Source organism: Oncorhynchus nerka, linkage group LG4 (genome assembly GCF_034236695.1).
Source record: "Oncorhynchus nerka isolate Pitt River linkage group LG4, Oner_Uvic_2.0, whole genome shotgun sequence".
Taxonomy (NCBI): domain Eukaryota; kingdom Metazoa; phylum Chordata; class Actinopteri; order Salmoniformes; family Salmonidae; genus Oncorhynchus; species Oncorhynchus nerka.
The window spans coordinates 76,634,888-76,658,271 of record NC_088399.1 but is presented as its reverse complement, the minus strand read 5'-3'; the positions used below and the strand labels follow the sequence as shown (position 1 = coordinate 76,658,271).

Genomic DNA, 23,384 nt, shown 5'->3' with positions numbered 1-23,384 from the left:
ATTAAGGAGTAGTATATGAGTGATCCACGCTGGTAACAGATTCGGGGGTCCCTGTATACCAATGTTTTCAGGTCCAAAACCGGACCGCGCACGTTTGACATGTTCAGCGACATACCTCACCGTTAACGGACCAGCGGATATTTTGATGTTACGTGGCTGAACATCTCTGATGCGAAGAAAACTCGCAATCAAAACAAGTCGGCCACGCGTGCTTTTCCCGCAGAAATGACGTCATCACCACGGCCCCTTCCCATGTCCACGATCGGCAACAGCTCCTAGAATAACAGAATACACAGTTAAATTACGGGTTGTTCTTCCATCTATAAACTGATCAAATATATTTGATAATTTCTTCCACATTTGTGACGTTTCAAACCGCTCGAGCAAGAGGGAGGTATACTGAGGCCAGCTGATTTGGTCTGGGAGCCGTCTGAGAGGCGGAAGTGAGGTCACCAGGAGCTCGTCCATGTTATTATTGTTATTTTGGTCGCTGGCAGTGTGATGAGACGGACTGGAGAGCCGTCGGGCTCCAAGACTAGGCTACTGCTCTTCCAGGCCGCCCCAGACTAAACCTCACAGCCACCCCCGAAAAAGGAGCACAGTCGCCAACAGGGGGGATCGCCCAGCCTCTTCGACCGTCACAGGCGACAAAAACAATACGGTATTCGGCAAACCTAACGCTAGCCCCAGACTTGTATGTGTGCGGTAACACACCGCGACGTGCCTCCGCAGATATGAACGGCATCACCAAGGGCAGGTTCGAGGTAAGAGCTACGGAAACGGGCCGGAGAGTGTGTATGTAAACGGATATGAACGGTAGTAGGTTTTCCGTAGGGTGACACCGTGTGTGTGTGTGTGTGTGTGTGTGTGTGTGTGTGTGTGTGTGTGTGTGTGTGTGTGTGTGTGTGTGCGCGCGCGCGCGCGCGCGTGTGTTTCGGACCGTGCACTGTTCTAATTTTATATGCTGGAGGGAGCTGAGGCTTTGTTGGTCAAGGGTAATCCGAAATCCTGTTATTGTCCAGACAGACGCCTCAGCTGACAGCGGCAACACCGAGCTCAGTCTGCGGGACAGGCTGGGGTGAAAGGCAGGGTTGGGTGATGGTTGGGGCTGGGCTGATGGATAGGGCTGGGATTGGGTATTAGAAGACTAGTTGGGGCTGACATGGCTCGGGGCTGGCTGGGGCTTTTCTAAGGACAGGACAGGGGTAGCTGTTATCACAACCCAATCATTGTTTACTCAGCTACAGTCTTTATAGTTCTCTGGGAGTGATTTGGAGTCAGAACTACAATGTATGTGTAAGCAAACAATATGGTGTATAGGTGGTGGGCTGGAGAGAGATTGGGACTAGATTGGACTGGTGCCGAGGTATAGGGCAGGAACTGGGACCAGGACTGGACCTTGACAGAGGGCTGGGGATTGGTTTGGGGAATGGGGCTGGGGATTGGTTTGGGCTATGGGGCTGGGGATTGGTTTGGGGTATGGGGCTGGGGATTGGTCTGGGCCATAGGTCTGGGGATTGGTTTGGGGAATGGGGCTGGGGATTGGTTTGGGATATGGGGCCGGGGATTGGTTTGGGATATGGGGCCGGGGATTGGTTTGGGATATGGGGCCGGGGATTGGTTTGGGGAATGGGTTTGGGGAATGGGGCCGGGGATGGTTTGGGGAATGGGGCCGGGGCTGGTTTGGGGAATGGGGCCGGGGATTGGTTTGGGCTATGGGGCCGGGGGATTGGTATGGGCTATAGGTCTGGGGATTGGTTTGGGGAATGGGGCTGGGGATTGGTTTGGGGAATGGGGCTGGGGATTGGTTTGGGCTATGGGGCTGGGGATTGGTTTGGGGGGCTGGGGATTGGTTTGGGGAATGGGGCTGGGGATTGGTTTGGGGAATGGGGCCGGGGATTGGTTTGGGCTATGGGGCCGGGGATTGGTTTGGGCTATGGGGCCGGGGATTGGTTTGGGCTATGGGGCCGGGGATTGGTTTGGGCTATGGGGCCGGGGATTGGTTTGGGCTATATGGCCGGGGATTGGTTTGGGCTATATGGCCGGGGATTGGTTTGGGCTATAGGGCTGTGGCTGAGATGATTTAGCCAGGTAGAGAAGCTCCTAGGGTCTCCCACCCCTCTGTCGGTAACAGAATCCTTGGGTTGGTCAAGCTATAGAACGGTCACGACAACATACATGTTATGTATGCAGTGGCACCAGGCTCCAATTTCCTCCCACTGGGAACCAACCAACCAGCCTGGTTGAGTTTAGACAGGAGGGTACAGAACATTTTGCAGACAGAAATGTCATGATTAAAGCTAACATAATCCCCCACTTAACAAAGGTAGGCTATGTCTGTTGTACATAATATATTTCTATGTGAAGGGATTGTGCCTTACTGAACACAGTAGGTAGGGTAGCATGTGGTCTGTAATGGTTATCTTGCTGTGTTGACATTTCCTCAGTATGTCATGAACCAGTTCCTGTCTGATGGCTTAGCTTCCCCAGGCCTGTATGTGTGTGTCACTGTGTATAAATACCACAGATTCCTCGTTAAACATCTGGGGTTGATGTGACAGCACTTGACCTTCTCATATAGGAGGCTCTTTTCTGCATAATAATATTGGTATTAGTGAGGTTAGTGAGTGAGAGAGTGTGTGTGCAGAGAGGGTGGCGGTGTGTGTTTCCATCAGTGGATTTCTCAATTGTGCTGCACACTAACCCTAACCATCTTAGAACCAGGCTGGAAACCATGCCTACATGGTTGAGTGTGAGGAGCTGCAGTTTGGGGAAAATATTACCCACAGACCCAGCAGCATTCTCCGTTCTTGCTGGACATTCCCGACCGGTATGTAGCCAGAGGTCTGGGAGTGCCTGCAGACTGGTCTGGGAGAGGAACTCCCCAGGTTGGAATGCTGCTCTGCCGGCTGTAGGAAGCATAGAGCTGGGGAACACTGGAACATTCAGATTCAAAACATGTCATGAAAGGAAAAAAGAGCTGTGGATTCTAAAGGGGCCCAACAAGTAAAAATAAGCATTAGGCTCAAGGTTCCTCTGAGTCTAGGTTACTCCCTCTCCATAGCTAAAATGTTTTTTTTGTGTGTGTTTTGTAGGGCTGAGCGATTAGTTCTTTTTGAGGTTGGTTTTGGTTTGATTATTTTTTAAATAATCACGGTTTTCGATTTCGTTTTTTCGCTAAATAAAATTGACATTAAATACACTGTGCATTGTTGGTTGAATGCTGTAACAGCACAGAATAAAATAATGAATAAAGTCCCATGGTGGTAGTGACTGCCCATTACTGCTTATCACTTATTAACCATCATTTATTCACTTAAATAACATTTGTTTTGATGACTTTAATTATTTAATTCCAAGTCATCATCTCATCTCTATAGAGCTGCTGCCATTGCTGTCTGACAAAATCACTATTTTAGTAATTCTTCAAAGTACATAAGGAATACTTTTATGACTACTGAATACCAACTATCAATCACGTAGATCATATGTTCAGGTAGAGATACCTCGTGAAGCAACGGCTTTCTATCCCTCTTGCGCATTCTCTCTTTCGAGGGCTCTGCATCTGCTCTACATAGACCGGACAAGTAAGCGGGCAATTATGGTCATTGTAGTTAATTACCACATTTTCAGAGCTAAACTATGTAGAATATTGGCCTGTTGGAAACTACAACTCCCTACTCCATTACACAGTACGGGCTTGATCTGATTTTTCTCTACAGAAACTGAGCATTGAGCGCACAGAAAAAAAATGAACAAAATGGAATTCAAATAATTGAACCGCTGTCGGTCAATTTATTTAAAAAAGGTAAAATAACCTACATTTCCTTTTAATCGCTCATCACTAGTGTTGTGTGTGTGTGTGTGTTCTATCGGGTGCTTGTTACCATGGCGACAGTGGTTCTGATGTGGATGTCTCTCTCTCTCTCTCCAGGTGTTCTCCAACAGTGATGAAGCTCCCATTAACAAGAAGCTTCCCAAGGAGCTTCTGCTCAGGTGAGACACACACACCCACACACCTGAGTGCTCGCCCCAGGGCTTAAAGTGAGGGTAATTTATTAAACAAGGACATTGTCTGGAGTCCCTTAGCAGACGGTTAACCTTGAGTGGTTAAGTGTGTGTGTGTGTGTGTGTGTGTGTTGCCTTGGAAAAGATGGTCTGCTAGTTATGCGACCTACAGAGCATCATAACGTCCTACAGCGGCTGTGTGTAATCCTACTAATCTACTGAGATCAATGTCTAACATACACATTTAACATATCCTGCTAATATAACTTGTGTATACAGTATGTGCTATAAATAGCCTCTGTGTTGGTGGGGAATTCTGCAGTGCTCAGCTCCAGCTGTGTGAACTTCAGACAGACAGAACCCACCTACATACACCATTATACCAGTGTGTGTGAGTGATTAAAGTAGACAGCCAATCAATGGCCTCCGCCACGTTCATTAGCCAGTCATCAGAGAGACCATCGATCTGCGCTTGTCTGATTGGTCAGGTGCTTCATTAGCCACTGAGTGGGAGTGTGTGTACATGAGCTTGCATCAGTTCTTTTCTGGACTCCTGACACATACATGTCAGACATACATGCCCTCGCTGACCACACAAACACACACACCGCCTTTGTCTCTGTCCATGAGAGGGAACAATGGACAGTGCTAGTTTCCTGAGGGTGGGAGTATGTGGGGTTAAGGGGAAACTACTGATATGAATAGGAGGAACTTTGTCTGTGTGTTTGACCTGACCCACTGGCTTACCCCTGTTGGCTAATAGCTTCAAGCTAATTCAATTGGCCTATTCCTCTGTAAGGCTACATGCTATTGCTAAATTCACTGGCCAATCTCTCTGGAAGGCTACATGCTATTGCTAAATTCACAACCAGTCCCTCTGCCAGGCTACATGCTAATCTCACTGTCCTGTCCCTAAGTACAACTAAAAAAATGCTCTCTCTCTCCCTCTCTCTCTCTCTGTAGAATATTCTCCTATCTTGATGTGATCACATTGTGCAGGTGTGCCCAGGTATCCAAGGTAAGGCCCACCCCTACAGACATTGCAGTTGGTGGTTTTAGACTGACTGGTATCATGACTACTTAATGTCATTTGGGCTGGACCTATCCAGAGCGCCATACCGGCACTTCTAATTTTGGGGCTATTGCGTACTGTAGCCTATCGCCTGCCCAGATTCACACACAGAGGCAAACTACGGTTGATTATAGCGGAATGAAGTCAGGATCTGCAATGGAGAGAGGGCATGCATTTCCTGATTCCGCTTTGTTCACGTTTATTTGTCGCTAGTCTGTGAAGCTGTGCGTGACAGTAGGCTGTTTGAGGTTGAAAATCAGTCAGCCTGAATGCGCATGATGCGCTGTTCCAAATTGTCAAATGAGGGTTTGTAAGGTCATGGAAATTAGTTTTATAATTTTTGTTAATGTAATTCATGAAGGCACACTTTTAAATATGATCAATCACTTAAATCTACATATCAGCCATTATCGGAATGACCCTCTCTGTGTCTGTGTCTGTGTGTGTGTGTGTGTGTGTGTGTGTGTGTGTGTGTGTGCCAATGCAAGTGGCGGTTGTGAGAGGAGAGCGAGAACGCGACATTTCAGCAGGTATAAAATAATGACAGACAAGACTAACTAGATACCTGCTACAAGTTGTTGTGAATTGGCTATCTCTAATTAACTACAGCTAAGCATTAATGTCTTTGCTGCCTTTCCACAGGCACTGCACCGTTGTGAAGCAGGGATTTCACTCTATTAAACAGGACCGACTTATCCCAAGTCAAGCACTGGCCATGTCTGGAATGGCACATGGCTCCGTCGGCGGGTCCAAACATGGTTGATATATATTTGATCATCCCCGGGGCTGGGGAGGAGCGCGTTGTGGCGTTGCCTAGAACGGCCGTAAACAATCTGTGTTATGCACAAACCACCCGATTAGAGTCTAATCATTAGATTACAATGTGAAAATCATCTTACCAATATTGTCTTTTCTTGTGTGCAATTAAATGCATATAAACCAATCGTATGGTTAAATGTGGTACCCGATACCTTTTGAATGGTGATTTGGAACCCCACGTCGTAGGTCTGTGTTTAAATTATTATTTTTTTAAACCTTTATTTAACTAGGCAAGTCAGGTAAGAACAAATTCATATTTACAATGGCGGATACTAGACCCTTCAATGGTGATTTCGGACAATTTCAACAGAGACCGAGTGCACCTGTTCACCATAGAAAACATCACTGGGCAGTTTTCTTGGGAGTGCGAAGCAAACAGTCACACTCAGCGTGCAACAGCCGCCCAGCGCAGAGCTCACATCCTACTTACTTGAAGATGTCTTCTCTTCAGAGGAGATGAGGAACCACTGGCATGGTGAAGAGGGTATAAGGAGCGCTCTTGGCCAACGATGCCCGAAAATACCTCTGCAACAACAGTTCCGTCTGAAGGTGTTTTCAGTGAAGCGGGCAGTAGGCTATTGTTACCCAACTCCACAGTCTATTAAAGCCAGAAAAGGTGAACATGCTTGTGTTCAGAAACGTTTATGTAAGGTGTGATGAAAAGAAAAAAAGCCTGAATGGTTCTTCATTGAATTTAGTATTTTTTTTAACTTTTCAAAAGCCAATTCACAGATGCATCTTATTAGAAAGAACTGTATCCTGGGCCTAGAACTGTATCCTGGGCCTAGAACTGTATCGTGGGCCTAGAACTGTATCGTGGGCCTAGAACTGTATCGTGGGCCTAGAACTGTATCCTGGGCCTAGTAAAAATATTATGTTAATTGTGCCAGTGTGTCTTTGAATACTACTTTTTTACACTGTTATTTATTTGGTTAATTTTGTCCATTTTGTTTACTTGATTTATTTTGTCATTTGTAGCCTATCAAATGTGGGTTATTCTTTTTATAGGTGTATTTTTTTTTGCATGTTTATTCGATAGGAACAAATGCATATGTTCAATATGTGTTCGTTTTTATATAAGGTTAATTCGTTATTCAGGTGTTCTAAACAAATGTTTTATGTGATTGTTGTTGGCTGTGAAATAAATGCACTATTCGTAATAGCTATTCAAAATAAAGTTGAGTATGAGACTACCCTGACACTTCATGCATTTATTTTGTTGTTCCGGCTTTTTAAAGCGCTGCTGTGGGAGCTTATGTAGGCTAATGCCCGTTGCGCAATTCAAGGATATGAATAAACACTTAGGCAATAATAGAAATGTTAGTTTCAGTGCTTGACTTGGGCAGGAGCTCACCAGAGCTGAGTACCGGCACCTCAAATGTTCTACTGCTTCTAGAATATTAGCTCAAAAGTATTGTGGAGCTCCTACTCCTAAATATAAACAGTACCAGCACCAATTTCAGGCTATGTTAAGCACTGGTTAGTTTCTAAGTTTAACTCATACAATTAACGTTTACTGCAACTTTTATTGCCCGTAGTAGTCTAGTATAAGCCTATATTTTGGGCTGTTTGGTTTGCAAGGATGGATTTTCCAGGAGCACCCAATAGGGGGAAAAAACTAAAGCTTTGGTCAGGTGGAGGCCAGAAACGTATGGTTTGTTTAAACTTCCCATTCGATTATTATCTCTTATTGTTTCTCTCTCTCTCATTATGACCTTAACATGTTTTTATTTAGGCCATTCGAAATAACATAACACTTTCTGTGAATGCTGTTACTGATCTCCTAAATTCATTCGATGGTTAATCATGAAAGAGTAGGCGATATGCTTAGGCCAACAAGTCCCATTCAAATCTAATGGGGATCGAGAGGAAAAAGGGAAATTAAGTTTTTAACACAACAAGCCGGACACACAGTGTCTACTGCAAAAGGCCCACGGTCATTTGACATTGGAGACGTGTGAGAGAGCAGTGTTACCTGACATTTTGTGCAGCTTTTGGTGCTCCCCACTTTGTCTACAATCTGTTCTTGCATTATGTTTATAGTAGGCTGTCTATCTTCCTACTTACCACATATTTATTGAAATAGGCTATAATAAATAGGAATATGTAGGTCATTTGGCTATAATAAATAGGAATATGTAGGTCATTTGGCTATAATAAATGGGAATATGTAGGTCATTTGGCTATAATAAATAGGAATATGTAGGTCATTTGGCTATAATAAATGGGAATATGTAGGTCATTTGGCTATAATAAATAGGAATATGTAGGTCATTTGGCTATAATAAATGGGAATATGTAGGTCATTTGGCTATAATAAATAGGAATATGTAGGTCATTTGGCTATAATAAATAGGAATATGTAGGTCATTTGGCTATAATAAATAGGAATATGTAGGTCATTTGGCATGTCGCCTGGCTGTGTGCTGCCCAACTCCGGCGGTGCCAGTCATGTAAAAAAATAAAAATAACGAATATCCAAACTATTGTCTGTCACATCATAATGTTGTCTCCGTCGATGTTGTCTGTCTAACTTCGTTGATCTTCAGTTATAAACTGGGTGGTTCGAGCCCTGAATGCTGATTGACTGACAGACGTGGTATATCAGACCGTATACCACGGGTATGACGAAACATTTATTTTTACTGTTCTAATTACGTTGGTAACCAGTTTATAATAGCAATAAGGCACCTCAGGGGTTTGTGATATAGGGCCAATATAGCACGTTGCGTTGTGAATAAGAACAGCCCTTAGCCGTGTGTTATTGGCCATATAGCACACCCCCTCTGGCCCAACCTGTCCTACTGAACACAGCCCTGGTGTGTGTTATAGGACTGATAACACCATCACTCTCTTCTGTCTCTCTTTCCCGCTCTCCCTTATTTCCTGTCTCCCCCATCTCAGGCGTGGAATGTCCTGGCCTTGGATGGTAGTAACTGGCAGAAGATTGACCTCTTCAACTTCCAGACAGACATAGAGGTGAGAGGTCAGGGTGAAGGGTGAGGGAGGTGATCCTACATATACACATTCTGAAAGTGTATGCACTCACTGTACTGTAAGTCACTTTGGATAAAAGTGCCAGCTAAGTGGCATATATTATTATATTTAGCATTGTGTGTGTGTGTGTGTGTGTGAGCAGTATTATGGGGCTGCTCGCCCAGGGCTTAGTACTGTGTCAGTAGGCTTTGTTGAATGTCTGAGTCACGTAGGTCACACCAGTCTCTCTCGATCTCTCTCCCTCTCTCTCTCTCTTTCCCACTCTATCCATCTCCCTTTCACTCTGTCTCTATCTCTCTTGTAACGTGTGTATGTGTAAGCTGAATTGTACCAATAAAGAATGGTAAAAAATTCTCCCCACTCTTCCCAGTAGCAGTGCATGGGTAAATCACAGGGGAAGCTAAGCCAGGGAAAAAAAGCGTGTGTTGTGATAATTGCATTGTTTGCTCTTTAATATAACCTATTGATTCGTATGTCATTTTGTCTGTCGCAAACAGTTACATGACCTACATACAGCAGGTCAAGCAAGTGAATGTTTCTGACATTTTCAAACTTCTAAACAACTATTGATTTAGAACCATGGAGAGTTACTGCAAGTCGCAAAGAAAACAGGAGCTGCCTCCACTATTCCAGCACCATTTACACTTCAACATCATCAAATCACCTCTGCTTAGTCGTATACAGTGACAACTAAAATATCCCATAAACTATTTAGTCCCATCAATGTAAGCTAAATATTATGTGGCTGTCCATGTTACTGGGGTGTGTGTGTGTGGAAAAACATGTTGACTCACCCGACTGGTAGAGAAACACCAATGACATCCTCCTCTCTTTCATGTTGCGGAAACGGTCTATGATTGTCATACAGTTAACTCTTTTAGCTTTTGTTATCCTAGGCTACCTGACTAACAATGCTTGATCGCTAGCCTAACTTCCTTTCATGGGCATTCCTTTCTCCTCTGCATTAGCGTAGCCTCTTCTCTAGCCTGTCAACTATGTGTCTGTCTATCCCTGTTCTCTCCTCTCTGCACAGACCATACAAACGCTCCACACCGCATGGCCGCGGCCACCCTAATCTGGTGGTCCCAGCGCGCACGACCCACGTGGAGTTCCAGGTCTCCGGTAGCCTCTGGAACTGCCGATCTGCGGCCAACAAGGCAGAGTTCATCTCAGCCTATGCCTCCCTCCAGTCCCTCGACTTCTTGGCTCTGACGGAAACATGGATCACCACAGACAACACCGCTACTCCTACTGCTCTCTCTTCGTCCGCCCACGTGCTCTCGCACACCCCGAGAGCTTCTGGTCAGCGGGGTGGTGGCACCGGGATCCTCATCTCTCCCAAGTGGTCATTCTCTCTTTCTCCCCTTACCCATCTGTCTATCGCCTCCTTTGAATTCCATGCTGTCACAGTTACCAGCCCTTTCAAGCTTAACATCCTTATCATTTATCGCCCTCCAGGTTCCTCGGAGAGTTCATCAATGAGCTTGATGCCTTGATAAGCTCCTTTCCTGAGGACGGCTCACCTCTCACAGTTCTGGGCGACTTTAACCTCCCCACGTCTACCTTTGACTCATTCCTCTCTGCCTCCTTCTTTCCACTCCTCTCCTCTTTTGACCTCACCCTCTCACCTTCCCCCCTACTCACAAGGCAGGCAATACGCTCGACCTCATCTTTACTAGATGCTGTTCCTCCACTACCTCATTGCAACTCCCTCCAAGTCTCCGACCACTACCTTGTATCCTTTTCCCTCTCGCTCTCATCCAACACTTCCCACACTGCCCCTACTCGGATGGTATCGCGCCGTCCCAACCTTCGCTCTCTCTCCCCCGCTACTCTCTCTCTCTTCCATCCTATCATCTCTTCCCTCTGCTCAAACCTTCTCCAACCTATCTCCTGATTCTGCCTCCTCAACCCTCCTCTCCTCCCTTTCTGCATCCTTTGACTCTCTATGTCCCCTATCCTCCAGGCCGGCTCGGTCCTCCCCTCCCGCTCTGTGGCTCGACGACTCATTGCGAGCTCACAGAACAGGGCTCCGGGCAGCCGAGCGGAAATGGAGGAAAACTCGCCTCCCTGCGGACCTGGCATCCTTTCACTCCCTCCTCTCTACATTTTCCTCCTCTGTCTCTGCTGCTAAAGCCACTTTCTACCTCTCTAAAATTCCAAGCATCTGCCTCTAACCCTAGGAAGCTCTTTGCCACCTTCTCCTCCCTCTTGAATCCTCCCCCCCTCCTCCCTCTCTGCAGATGACTTCGTCAACCATTTTGAAAAGAAGGTCGACGACATCCGATCCTCGTTTGCTAAGTCAAACGACACCGCTGGTTCTGCTCACACTGCCCTACCCTGTGCTCTGACCTCTTTCTCCCCTCTCTCTCAGATGACATCTCGCGTCTTGTGACGGCCGGCCGCCCAACAACCTGCCCGCTTGACCCTATCCCCTCCTCTCTTCTCCAGACCATCTCCGGTGACCTTCTCCCTTACCTCACCTCGCTCATCAACTCATCCCTGACCGCTGGCTACGTCCCTCCCGTCTTCAAGAGAGCGAGAGTTGCACCCCTTCTGAAAAAACCTACACTCGATCCCTCTGATGTCAACAACTACAGACCAGTATCCCTTCTTTCTTTTCTCTCCAAAACTCTTGAACGTGCCGTCCTTGGCCAGCTCTCCCGCTATCTCTCTCAGAATGACCTTCTTGATCCAAATCAGTCAGGTTTCAAGACTAGTCATTCAACTGAGACTGCTCTTCTCTGTATCACGGAGGCGCTCCGCACTGCTAAAGCTAACTCTCTCTCCTCTGCTCTCATCCTTCTAGACCTATCGGCTGCCTTCGATACTGTGAACCATCAGATCCTCCTCTCCACCCTCTCCGAGTTGGGCATCTCCGGCGCGGCCCACGCTTGGATTGCGTCCTACCTGACAGGTCGCTCCTACCAGGTGGCGTGGCGAGAATCTGTCTCCTCACCACGTGCTCTCACCACTGGTGTCCCCCAGGGCTCTGTTCTAGGCCCTCTCCTATTCTCGCTATACACCAAGTCACTTGGCTCTGTCATAACCTCACATGGTCTCTCCTATCATTGCTATGCAGACGACACACAATTAATCTTCTCCTTTCCCCCTTCTGACGACCAGGTGGCGAATCGCATCTCTGCATGTCTGGCAGACATATCAGTGTGGATGACGGATCATCACCTCAAGCTGAACCTCGGCAAGACGGAGCTGCTCTTCCTCCCGGGGAAGGACTGCCCGTTCCATGATCTCGCCATCACGGTTGACAACTCCATTGTGTCCTCGTCCCAGAGCGCTAAGAATCTTGGCGTGATCCTGGACAACACCCTGTCGTTCTCAAATAACATCAAGGCGGTGGCCCGTTCCTGTAGGTTCATGCTCTACAACATCCGCAGAGTACGACCCTGCCTCACACAGGAAGCGGCGCAGGTCCTAATCCAGGCACTTGTCATCTCCCGTCTGGATTACTGCAACTCGCTGTTGGCTGGGCTCCCTGCCTGTGCCATTAAACCCCTACAACTCATCCAGAACGCCGCAGCCCGTCTGGTGTTCAACCTTCCCAAGTTCTCTCACGTCACCCCGCTCCTCCGCTCTCTCCACTGGCTTCCAGTTGAAGCTCGCATCCGCTACAAGACCATGGTGCTTGCCTACGGAGCTGTGAGGGGAACGGCACCTCAGTACCTCCAGGCTCTGATCAGGCCCTACACCCAAACAAGGGCACTGCGTTCATCCACCTCTGGCCTGCTCGCCTCCCTACCACTGAGGAAGTACAGTTCCCGCTCAGCCCAGTCAAAACTGTTCGCTGCTCTGGCCCCCCAATGGTGGAACAAACTCCCTCACGACGCCAGGACAGCGGAGTCAATCACCACCTTCCGGAGACACCTGAAACCCCACCTCTTTAAGGAATACCTAGGATAGGATAAAGTAATCCTTCTCACCCCCCCCCCTTAAAAGACCTAGATGCACTATTGTAAAGTGGCTGTTCCACTGGATGTCATAAGGTGAAAGCACCAATTTGTAAGTCGCTCTGGATAAGAGCGTCTGCTAAATGACTTAAATGTAAATGTAATGGGCAACGATGCGCCAGGCTAGCTAGTTAACATTAGCCTTCTACATATAGCTACATATTGAACTTCCATCCTCTCAGGCCAGGGGAGCAATTTATGCATTTTTGATTAGATCATAATTAAGTAAAACCACAAATCTAAATCCCTATCTCCTTCCATGGCTAGTTTAGGAAAGGGACAATTTTAGCTAGCTAGCCACCAGAGGAAAATCTAATTTTTTCTCTGAATGACGTTCTGCTTTTGATGTGATTGGTGTGAAGCCAAATCCAAACTGGCTTCCCTTGACACTTTGTTTTGGTGCACCAGGACCATTCACAGTTGAGATCACTCAGTTTAGCTCAACACCGATCGACTATTATTATAATTTTGAAAAATTATCAAGGGAGGCCAAATGCTCACTGACTTCGCAATGCTACAGGTGGCAACAATGTCATACTCTATTTGACCTGACAGCATCAGATAGATGGCTACACACACTGAGAAAGAGGGGCGCTGTTTAAAATACAAATAAATGCATTATAGGACAAAACACACTTTTTTGGTTACTACATGATTCCATGTGTGTTATTTCATAGTTTTGATGTCTTCACTATTATTCTACAATGTAGAAAATAGTCAAAAATAAAGAAAAACCCTTGAATGAGTAGGTATGTCATAACTTTTGACTGGTACATATATACATTTAATTGAATGGTCCGTTCCCTTGGCACCCATGAGTACACGCCACTGACTCCTCCTCCTCTCTCTCTCTCTCTCTCCAGGGTAGAGTGGTGGAGAACATCTCCAAGCGATGTGGAGGCTTCCTGAGGCAGCTGAGCTTGAGGGGTTGTCTCAGTGTGGGGGATGCATCCATGAAGTGAGTCCTTCTCCATAGGACCTCTTACACTCTTAGGACAACCAATGTTGCTTTCCGTTCACATTTTCAACTTGGAATGTTATTTAGCTCCCTGATTCAGTTACTTCTCCGTGACTCTATGATTTGATTACCTATGATGACTGTGGTATTTGTCACCTGTCAGGACGTTTTCCCAGAACTGCCGTAGCATTGAGGTGTTGAACCTGGACGGCTGCACTAAGATCACAGACAGCACCTGTCTCAGCCTCTCCAAGTTCTGCTGCAAACTCAAACAGCTGGACCTCACCTCCTGTGTGTCTGTTACCAACCACTCCCTCAAAGCTCTCAGGTAAGTGTCTGAAATGACTCCCTATTCCCTATATACTGTGCTACTTCTGGCCAAGTGTTGCCGTTTATTTTACGGTACAGAAATGACAAAGTATTTACTGTAAGGGTAAAATGGTAATTGCATAATAATCACCAATACATTTACATGTTTGTTTCTTTGGAATTCATCACTACAAGCATCATTTAGTACCAGGTAACACAAATTACCCATTGTCACCATATCATTTTCTAGTAAGTCCCAGGTAAATAAATCTCAATTGAAACAGTAACGTGCAGTTTAATACATCCAAATATACTGAACAAAAGTATAAAGCAACATCCAACAATTAACCATTTTACTCAATTACAGTTCATATAAGGAAATCAGTCAATTGAAATAAGGCCCTAATCTATCGATTTCACATGACTGGGCAGGGGCGCAGCCATGGGTGGGCCTGGGGAGGCATTGACCCACCCACTTGGGAGCCAGGCCCACCTACTGGACAGCCAGGCAGAGCCAATAAGAATGAGTTTTTCCCTACAAAAGGGCTTTATTACAGACAGAAATTCTCCTTAGTTTCATCAGCTGTCCGGGTGGCTGGTCTCAGACGATCCCCGCAGGTGAAGAAGCCGGATGTGGAGGTCCTGGGCTGGTGTGGTTACAAGTGGTCTGAGGTTGTGAGGCCGATTGGACGTATTGTCAAGTTCTCTAAAATTACATTGGCGGGTTATGGTAGAGAAATTAACATTAAATTCTCTTGTGGACATTCCTGCAGTCAGCATGCCAATTGCACTCTCCCTCAAAACTTGAGACATTTGTGGCATTGTGTTGTGTGACAAAACTGCACATTTTAGAGTGGCCTTTTATTGTTCCCAGCACAAGGTGCACCTGTGTAACGATCATGTTATGGTCAACTTCTTCATATGCCACACTTGTCAGGTGAATGGATTATCTGTGGAAAGGAGAAACGCTCACTATCAGGGATGTAAACTAATTTGTGCACAAAATTTTAGAGAAATAAGCATTTTGTGCATATGGAAAATGTCTGGGATTTTTTGTTTCAGCTCATGAAACATGGACCAACACTTTACATGTTGCGTTTATATTTTTGTTCAGTGTAGATAGAAAACAGGGTGTTAATCAGTGAAGGTTGCTGAGGGGAGGACTGCTCATAGTATTGGCTGGAATGGAGTCAATGGAATGGTATCAACCACATGAAAACCACGTTTGCTACCCATTCCATTGACTCCATTGCAGCCATTTATAATGAGCCGTCCTCCCATCAGCAGCCTCCACTGGTGAATATGTGTGTCTCCCTTTAGTGATGGCTGTCGTATGTTGGAGATGTTGAACCTGTCGTGGTGTGACCAGATCACCAGAGATGGCATCGAGGCTCTGGCCCGGGGCTGTAACAACCTACGAGCCCTGTTCCTACGCGGCTGCACACAGGTACACACACATACTGTACACACGCTTTGTATTGATTACAGCGGCGATTTTAGCATGTAAATCTGGGGCAAAAAGAAAATAAGAAGTGGGATGCATGCCAGCAAAGCCACTACATATAAAAACATAGATGATATGGCAGACTTGCTTAAACTAATGTGGTTTCTACTGATAATTGAGATGTACAAACTATGGCATAAGGGGAGGACAAGCGGATAAGAGGCAATCCGTAATTTAGATTAAGACATTAATGAGCGAGCTAGGACGGACATAGTCAATATAACAATTTGTTCAGCACTTTTGAAATGTACAGCGACAGAATTCAGAACATGGGCCGTTCTTACAGTCAGAGCCATATAAACAGGCAGTATTTATTGCGTTTCTCTAAAACAGGTTATAGGCTATTTGTGCACCACAAAATTAGAACAGTAGGCGAAATTAAGAGGTGAAAATAGACCAAATGATTAGGGTGAGGTACATTGAACACCGTTTGGGTCTTTGCGTGTCAAAAAAGATACACGTCATGTAACACTATTTGATGCGTTAAATAAGCTTTTCATTTGTCACGTCAAATAACACAATTATATTATAGAATGTTGTGTGTGCTGAATTTGCACGTGCAAGCCAAGCGCCACCACTACTCTCAGTAGCATTGTCAAAGCTGTACAAAATAATTAGCCAAACAAGCACACACTGGGACACGAACGATGTGTTTACAATACCACGTTTGTGAAAATACACCAAATTATTAGGGTGAGGCACATGGGCTACTAACAGCTTACTACACAACATACACTTAGTATTACTTTCTCAGCTATAGTATACATATCTCCCTGGCATATTACATCATTTATGCAGCAGCATACAACAGTCTAGTGGACTCATCTTGTGAAGTTGGCGCAGTGGTCCTTTGTTGATAAAATTTGGCATCAAAGTCTGTCATTCTCTGGATTTATGGTGGGAACTCAGGAAAAAAAACAGCCACTCCATTGAATAGCAGGCTAACGTTAGTGGTTTCTTTGCAACGCTTGCAGTTAGCCACTGATTCCTTCCAAACGACTCATTGTTGAATTTGCGATTTCCAACTTGTTGTGTAATCTTTATGTACAATGGCCTATGAGCACCGATACGTTTTATCTATAATTTCTCTTCGTTATTTCTCTTCATATGACAAGGATTAAAAAGGATTTACCAGTAGATTGTCAACTTGATGACAACTAATGATGACTGCTAGCTAAGACTTTGAAAGTAAGATGTTGACATGTCCAATCAAAGCTACTGTAAATATAGCGTGATTTGATGTCATTCTATCTGTGGCCAATGATCTTGAGCCTTCTTGGATGGGCACTTCTAATATACCTCTATAGCAGAACCCAAGGGGCTACAATTTTCGAGCTCTAACCTTAGAATTGGGGATGACATACTGTCCCATGAGTGACAGAAAACTGAGCCAATCAGGCGCAACGCTCTGTATTTTCTGCTGGCTAGCCCCACCACCACAGAAAGCACTGAGCTAGGCTGAAACACCTGCATTTTGGAGCTGCTTTAATCAAGAAAGCAAAAAAGAGACCATGTTTGTACATTGTTTGCAAACTGATATGTAACACGTATTAATGCAAGTAAATCAGGCAAGGCCCCACAAAAAAATATATATACACTGCTCAAAAAAAATAAAGGGGATACTTCAACAACACAATGTAACTCCAAGTCAATCACACTTCTGTGAAATCAAACTGTCCACTTAGGAAGCAACACTGATTGACAATACATTTCACATGCTGTTGTGCAAATGGTATAGACAACAGGTAGAAATTATAGGAAATTAGCAAGACACCCCCAATAAAGGAGTGGTTCTGCAGGTGGTGACCACAGACCACTTCTCAGTTCCTATGCTTCCTGGCTGATGTTTTGGTCACTTTTGAATGCTGGCAGTACTTTCACTCTAGTGGTAGCATGAGACGGAGTCTACAACCCACACAAGTGGCTCAGGTAGTGCAGCTCATCCAGGATGGCACATCAATGCGAGCTGTGGCAAGAAGGTTTGCTGTGTCTGTCAGCGTAGTGTTCAGAGCATGGAGGCGCTACCAGGAGACAGGCCAGTACATCAGAAGACGTGGAGGAGGCCGTAGGAGGGCAACAACCCAGCAGCAGGACCGCTACCTCCGCCTTTGTGCAAGGAGGAGCAGGAGGAGCACTGCCAGAGCCCTGCAAAATGACCTCCAGCAGGCCACAAATGTGTATGTGTCTGCTCAAACGGTCAGAAACAGACTCCATGAGGGTGGTATGAGGGCCCGACGTCCACAGGTGGGGGTTGTGCTTACAGTCCAACACCGTGCAGGACGTTTGGCATTTGCCAGAGAACCAAGATTGGCAAATTTGCCACTGGCGCCCTGTGCTCTTCACAGATGAAAGCAGGTTCACACTGAGCACATGTGACAGACGTGACAGTGTCTGGAGACGCCGTGGAGAACGTTCTGCTGCCTGCAACATCCTCCAGCATGACCGGTTTGGTGGTGGGTCAGTCATGATGTGGGGTGGCATTTCTTTGGGGGGCCGCACAGCCCTCCATGTGCTCGCCAGAGGTAGCCTGACTGATCCTCAGACCCCTTGTGAGACCATATGCTGGTGCGGTTGGCCCTGGGTTCCTCCTAATGCAAGACAATGCTAGACCTCATATGGCTGGAGTGTGTCAGCAGTTCCTGCAAGAGGAAGGCATTGATGCTATTGACTGGCCCGCCCGTCCCCCAGACCTGAATCCAATTGAGCACATCTGGGACATCATGTCTCGCTCCATCCACCAACGCCACGTTGCACCACAGACTGTCCAGGAGTTGGCGGATGCTTTAGTCCAGGTCTGGGAGGAGATCCCTCAGGAGACCATCCGCCACCTCATCAGGAGCATGCCCAGGCGTTGTAGGGAGGTCATACAGGCACGTGGAGGCCACACACACTACTGAGCCTAATTTTGACTTGTTTTAAGGACATTACATCAAAGTTGGATCAGCCTGTAGTGTGGTTTTCCACTTTAATTTTGAGTGTGACTCCAAATCCAGACCCCCATGGGTTGATAAATTTGATTTCCATTGATCATTTTTGTGTGATTTTGTTGTCAGCACATTCAACTATGTAAAGAAAAAAGTATTTAATAAGAATATTTCATTCATTCAGTTCTACGATGTGTTATTTTAGTGTTCCCTTTATTTTTTTGAGCAGTGTATATATACATACACCGTTAATGTCAGAAGTTTACTTACACCTTAGCCAAATACATTTAAACTCAGTTTTTCACAATTCCTGACATTTATTCCAAGTAAAAATTCCCTGTCTTAGGATCACCACTTTATTTTAAGAATGTGAAGTGTCAGAATAATAGTAGAGAGAATGATTTATTTCAGCTTTTATTTCTTTCATCACATTCCCAGTGGGTCAGAAGTTTACATACACTCAATTATTATTTGGTAGCATTGCCTTTCAATTGTTTAACTTGGGTCAAACATTTTGGGTAGCCTTCCACAAGCTTCCCACAATAAGTTGGGTGAGTTTTGGCCCATTCCTCCTGACAGAGCTGGTGTAACTGAGTCAGGTTTGTAGGCCTCCTTGCTCCCACACACTTTTTCAGTTCTGCCCACAAATTTTCTATAGGATTGAGGTCAGGGCTTTGTGATGGCCACTCCAATACCTTGACTTTGTTGTCCTTAAGCCATTTCACCACAACTTTGGAAGTATGCTTGGGGTCATTGTCCATTAGGAAGACCCATTTGCAACCAAGCTTTAACTTCCTGACTGATGTCTTGAGATGTTGCTTTAATATATCCACATAATTTTTCTACCTCATGATTCCATCTATTTTGTGCACCAGTCCCTCCTGCAGCAAAGCACCCCACAACATGATGCTGCCACCCCCGTGCTTCAAGGTTGGGATGGTGTTCTTCGGCTTGCAAGCCTCCCTCTTTTTCCTCCAAACATAACGATGGTCATTGGGGCCAAACAGTGCTATTTGTGTTTCATCAGACCAGAGGACATTTCTCCAAAAAGTATGATCTTTGTCCCCATGTACAGTGGCAAACCGTAGTCTGGCTTTTTTATGGCGGTTTTGGAGCAGTGGCTTCTTTCTTGCTGAGCGGCCTTTCAGGTTATGTTGACATAGGACTCGTTTTACTGTGGATATAGATACTTTTGTACCTGTTTCCTCCAGCATCTTCACAAGGTCCTTTGCTGTTGTTCTGGGATTGATTTGCACTTTTCGCACCAAAGTACGTTAATCTCTAGGAGACGGAACGCGTCTCCTTCCTGAGCGGTATGCCAGTTGCGTGGTCCCATGGTGTTTATACTTGCGTACTATTGTTTGTACAGATGAACGCGGTACCTTCAGGCATTTGGAAATTGTTTCCAAGGATGAACCATACTTGTGGAGGTCACAATTTTCTTTCCTGAGGTCTTGACTGATTTCTTTTGATTTTCCCATGATGTCAAGCAAAGAGGCACTGAGTTAGAAGGTAGCCCTGATATACATCCACATGTAAACCTCCAATTGACTCAAATGATGTCAATTAGCCTATCAGAAGCTTCTAAAGCCATGACATCATTTTCTGGAATTTTCCAAGCTGTTTAAATGCACAGTCAACTTAGAGTATGTAAACTTCTGACCCACTGGAATTGTGATACAGTGAGTTATATGTGAAAGAATCTGTATGTAAACAATTGTTGGAAAAATTACTTGTGTCATGCACATATAGTAGATGTCCTAACTGACTTGCCAAAACTATAGTTTGTTAACATGACATTTGTGGAGTGGTTAATAAACAAGTTTTAATTACTCCAACCTAAGTGTATGTAGACTTCCCACTTCAACTGTATATAGAATCTTTATTTGTTTTCCTTAAGTGTGGTGCTCAAAACCGGTGGGGATGACGGGTCGCCACTGATTGATTATCAGTAGTGATTGGTTTCTTTGTGTTGTGTTCTCTACAGTTGGAGGATGGAGCACTGAAACCCCTTCAGAAACACTGTCCTGAACTAACCACTATCAACATGCAGTCCTGCTCAGTAAGACCGAGAGAAAGAGATGGAGAGAGTGTGTGTATTCATTAGTAGGGATTGAAAGACAGAACATGTGTGTTATTTATAAGCAGGAGATTAACACCCCCTTTACTTTTTTTATCATTTAAAATGAATTAAATTGAGATTATAATGTCAAAGTGGAATTATGTTTTAAAAAATGACAAGATGAAATGTCTTGAGTCAAGCATTCAACCCCTTTACTATGGCAAGCCTAAATAAATTCCGGAGTAAAAATGTGCTTAACAAGTCACATAATAAGTTGCATGGACTCTGTGTGCAATAATAGTTTTAACATTTTTGAATGACTACCTCATCTCTGTACCCCACACATACAATTATCTGTAAGGTCCCTCAGGCGAGCAGTGAAATTCAAACACCAATTCAACCATAAAGACCAGGGAGGTTTTCCATTGCCTCGCAAAGAAGGGCACCTATTGGTAGAAAAAAACAGACATTGAAAATCTCTTTGAGCATGATGAAGTTAATTACACTTTGGATGGTGTATCAATATACCCAGTCACTACCAAGATACAGGCCTCCTTCCTAACTCAGTTGCCGGAGAGGAAGGAAACAGGGATTTCACCATGAGCACAATGATGACTTTTAAACAGCCACAGAGTTTAATGGCAGTGATAGGAGAAAACAGAGGATGGATCCATAACAGTGTAGTTACTGATAGAAGGAAGCCTGTACAGAATAAAAATATTCCAAAACATGTATCCTGTTTGCAATAAGGTACTAAAGAAAAACTGCAAAGAAATTAACTTTATATTCTGAATACAGTGTTATGCTTGGGGCAAATACAACACATCGCTGAGTACCACTCTTCATATTTTCAAGCATGGGGGTGGCTGCATCATGTTATGGGTATGCTTGTCATCTGCAAGGACTAGGGAGTTTTTTAGAATAGAAATAAACGGAATAGAGCGAAAGGAAAACCTGGTTCAGTCTGCTGTCCAGCAGACACTGGGATAAAAATGACAATAACCTAAAACACAAGGCCAAATATACACTGGAGTTGTTTACCAAGATGACATTGAATGTTCCAGACTGGCCTAGTTACAGTTTTGACTTAAATCGTCTTGAAAATCTATGGCAAGACTTGAAAATGGCTGCCTAGCAATTAAATCAATTTTAGTCCCACCTTGTAACACAACAAAATGTGGAAGTGGAGGGGTGTGAATACTTTCTGAAGGCACTGTAAAGGATTGCAGAAACAGACAGAGACACAGACAGACAGACCGAGAGACAGACAGATATGCACGCGTAATGTGTGTTTGTTAACAGCAGATAACTGATGATGGCTTGGTCAGTCTGTGTCGGGGGTGCCACAAGCTGCAGGTCCTGTGTATCTCTGGCTGCAGTAACATTACAGACGCCTCTCTCACTGCTCTGGGTCTCAACTGTCCCCGACTGAAGTAAGAAATGGGAAATGTGTCCCTTTCTTGTAATTGTGGATTAGGTCTACTGATAAACACCCCATACATACACTAAACCAATGCATAACCAATGCATAACCCATACATAACCAATGGTTGGGTGTGTGTGTCAGGATCTTGGAGGCTGCGCGATGTTCACAGGTTACAGACGCTGGGTTTACTGTACTGGCCAGGGTAAGTGCTTCCTTCGTCACTTTTATTCTGTCTTGATCTGTGTGTTTCGATCCCTGAAATGCTGACCTGATGCATCTTTTGTTTCAACAGAATTGTCATGAGATGGAAAAAATGGATTTAGAAGAATGTATTTTGGTAAGATTTCACGGGGTTCTTTTCTCAGACTCAATCTACAGTTGCATTCAATCAGAGATTGATTGAGCCTGTCTGATTATATGTACTGTATCTGGGTTTGATTGAGTCTGTCTCCTCTCACAGGTGACTGACAACACACTAGTCCAGCTCGCTATTCACTGCCCTCGCCTGCAAGCACTGGTACTTATTGGTGTGTGTGTGTGTGTCTTCATTCATAACTCCCCCCTATCAAACTGTGTGTGTTTGTGTGCATGTGCGTGTGTGTGTGTGTACATTACAGTATGTAATATAGTTTCTACTGTCTATCCTCTCCACCAGTCTCTCTCCCACTGTGAGTTGATAACAGACAATGGTATCAGGGCGCTGAGCAGCAGTGTGTGTGGACAGGAGCGCCTCACAGTGGTGGAGTTGGATAACTGCCCTCTGATCACAGACGTGACTCTGGAGCACCTGAAGAACTGCCACCGTCTGGAAAGGATAGAACTCTACGACTGCCAGCAGGTCACCAGGGCCGGCATCAAACGCATACGGGTCAGTCATCACCATGACTCTCTTACTGCACTACATCTCCCAAGCTGCATCACTGTGGCTGTGATGTCAAAGCTGGGAGTTGCAGTTTACTGAGGCTGATGTTGCTCCTGTAGAAATAATAGAATGACCTGCACACTGTTGTAATATACGCCAATATAGTTTATTGCAACGTTGCAGGCTGTCATATGAAATACATGGGAGAATATACAACTGTGTGAAATATTGTTGGATGTGTATGTTACATTGGGAATGACGTTGCTCCTCCATCTCCATACAGGCTCATCTCCCAGAGATAAAAGTCCACGCCTACTTTGCCCCGGTGACACCCCCTCCTTCGGTGCACGGCGGGGGCCAGAGGCTGTGTCGCTGCTGCATCATCCTCTGACAGTGGAGGGCCAGGGGGGGTCAGCTCTGCCTGCAGGTCCTACTGCTGTGACCCCCCCCCCCCAACAATAACCCACCTGATCCC

General features: G+C 45.2%; 1 protein-coding gene across 2 annotated transcripts; it reads left to right on the top strand.

Annotated features, from left to right (window-relative positions):
• The first annotated feature begins 410 nt into the window (after nt 1-410).
• fbxl2 (F-box and leucine-rich repeat protein 2) lies at nt 411-23,384 on the top strand. 2 transcript variants are annotated; one of them, XM_029658646.2, is made up of 14 exons: nt 411-764; nt 3,935-3,996; nt 4,972-5,026; nt 8,804-8,878; nt 13,728-13,822; nt 13,986-14,150; nt 15,452-15,578; nt 20,547-20,621; nt 21,924-22,054; nt 22,189-22,249; nt 22,340-22,384; nt 22,508-22,564; nt 22,703-22,915; nt 23,193-23,384. In XM_029658646.2, exons 1-14 carry the CDS (start codon nt 735-737, stop codon nt 23,298-23,300), a joined length of 1,299 nt encoding a protein of 432 aa, XP_029514506.1. In that variant the 5' UTR covers nt 411-734; the 3' UTR covers nt 23,301-23,384. The 2 variants fall into 2 exon arrangements, with proteins under 2 accessions (XP_029514506.1, XP_029514508.1); XM_029658648.2 differs by lacking the exons at nt 21,924-22,054; nt 22,189-22,249 and having other exon boundaries at nt 414-764.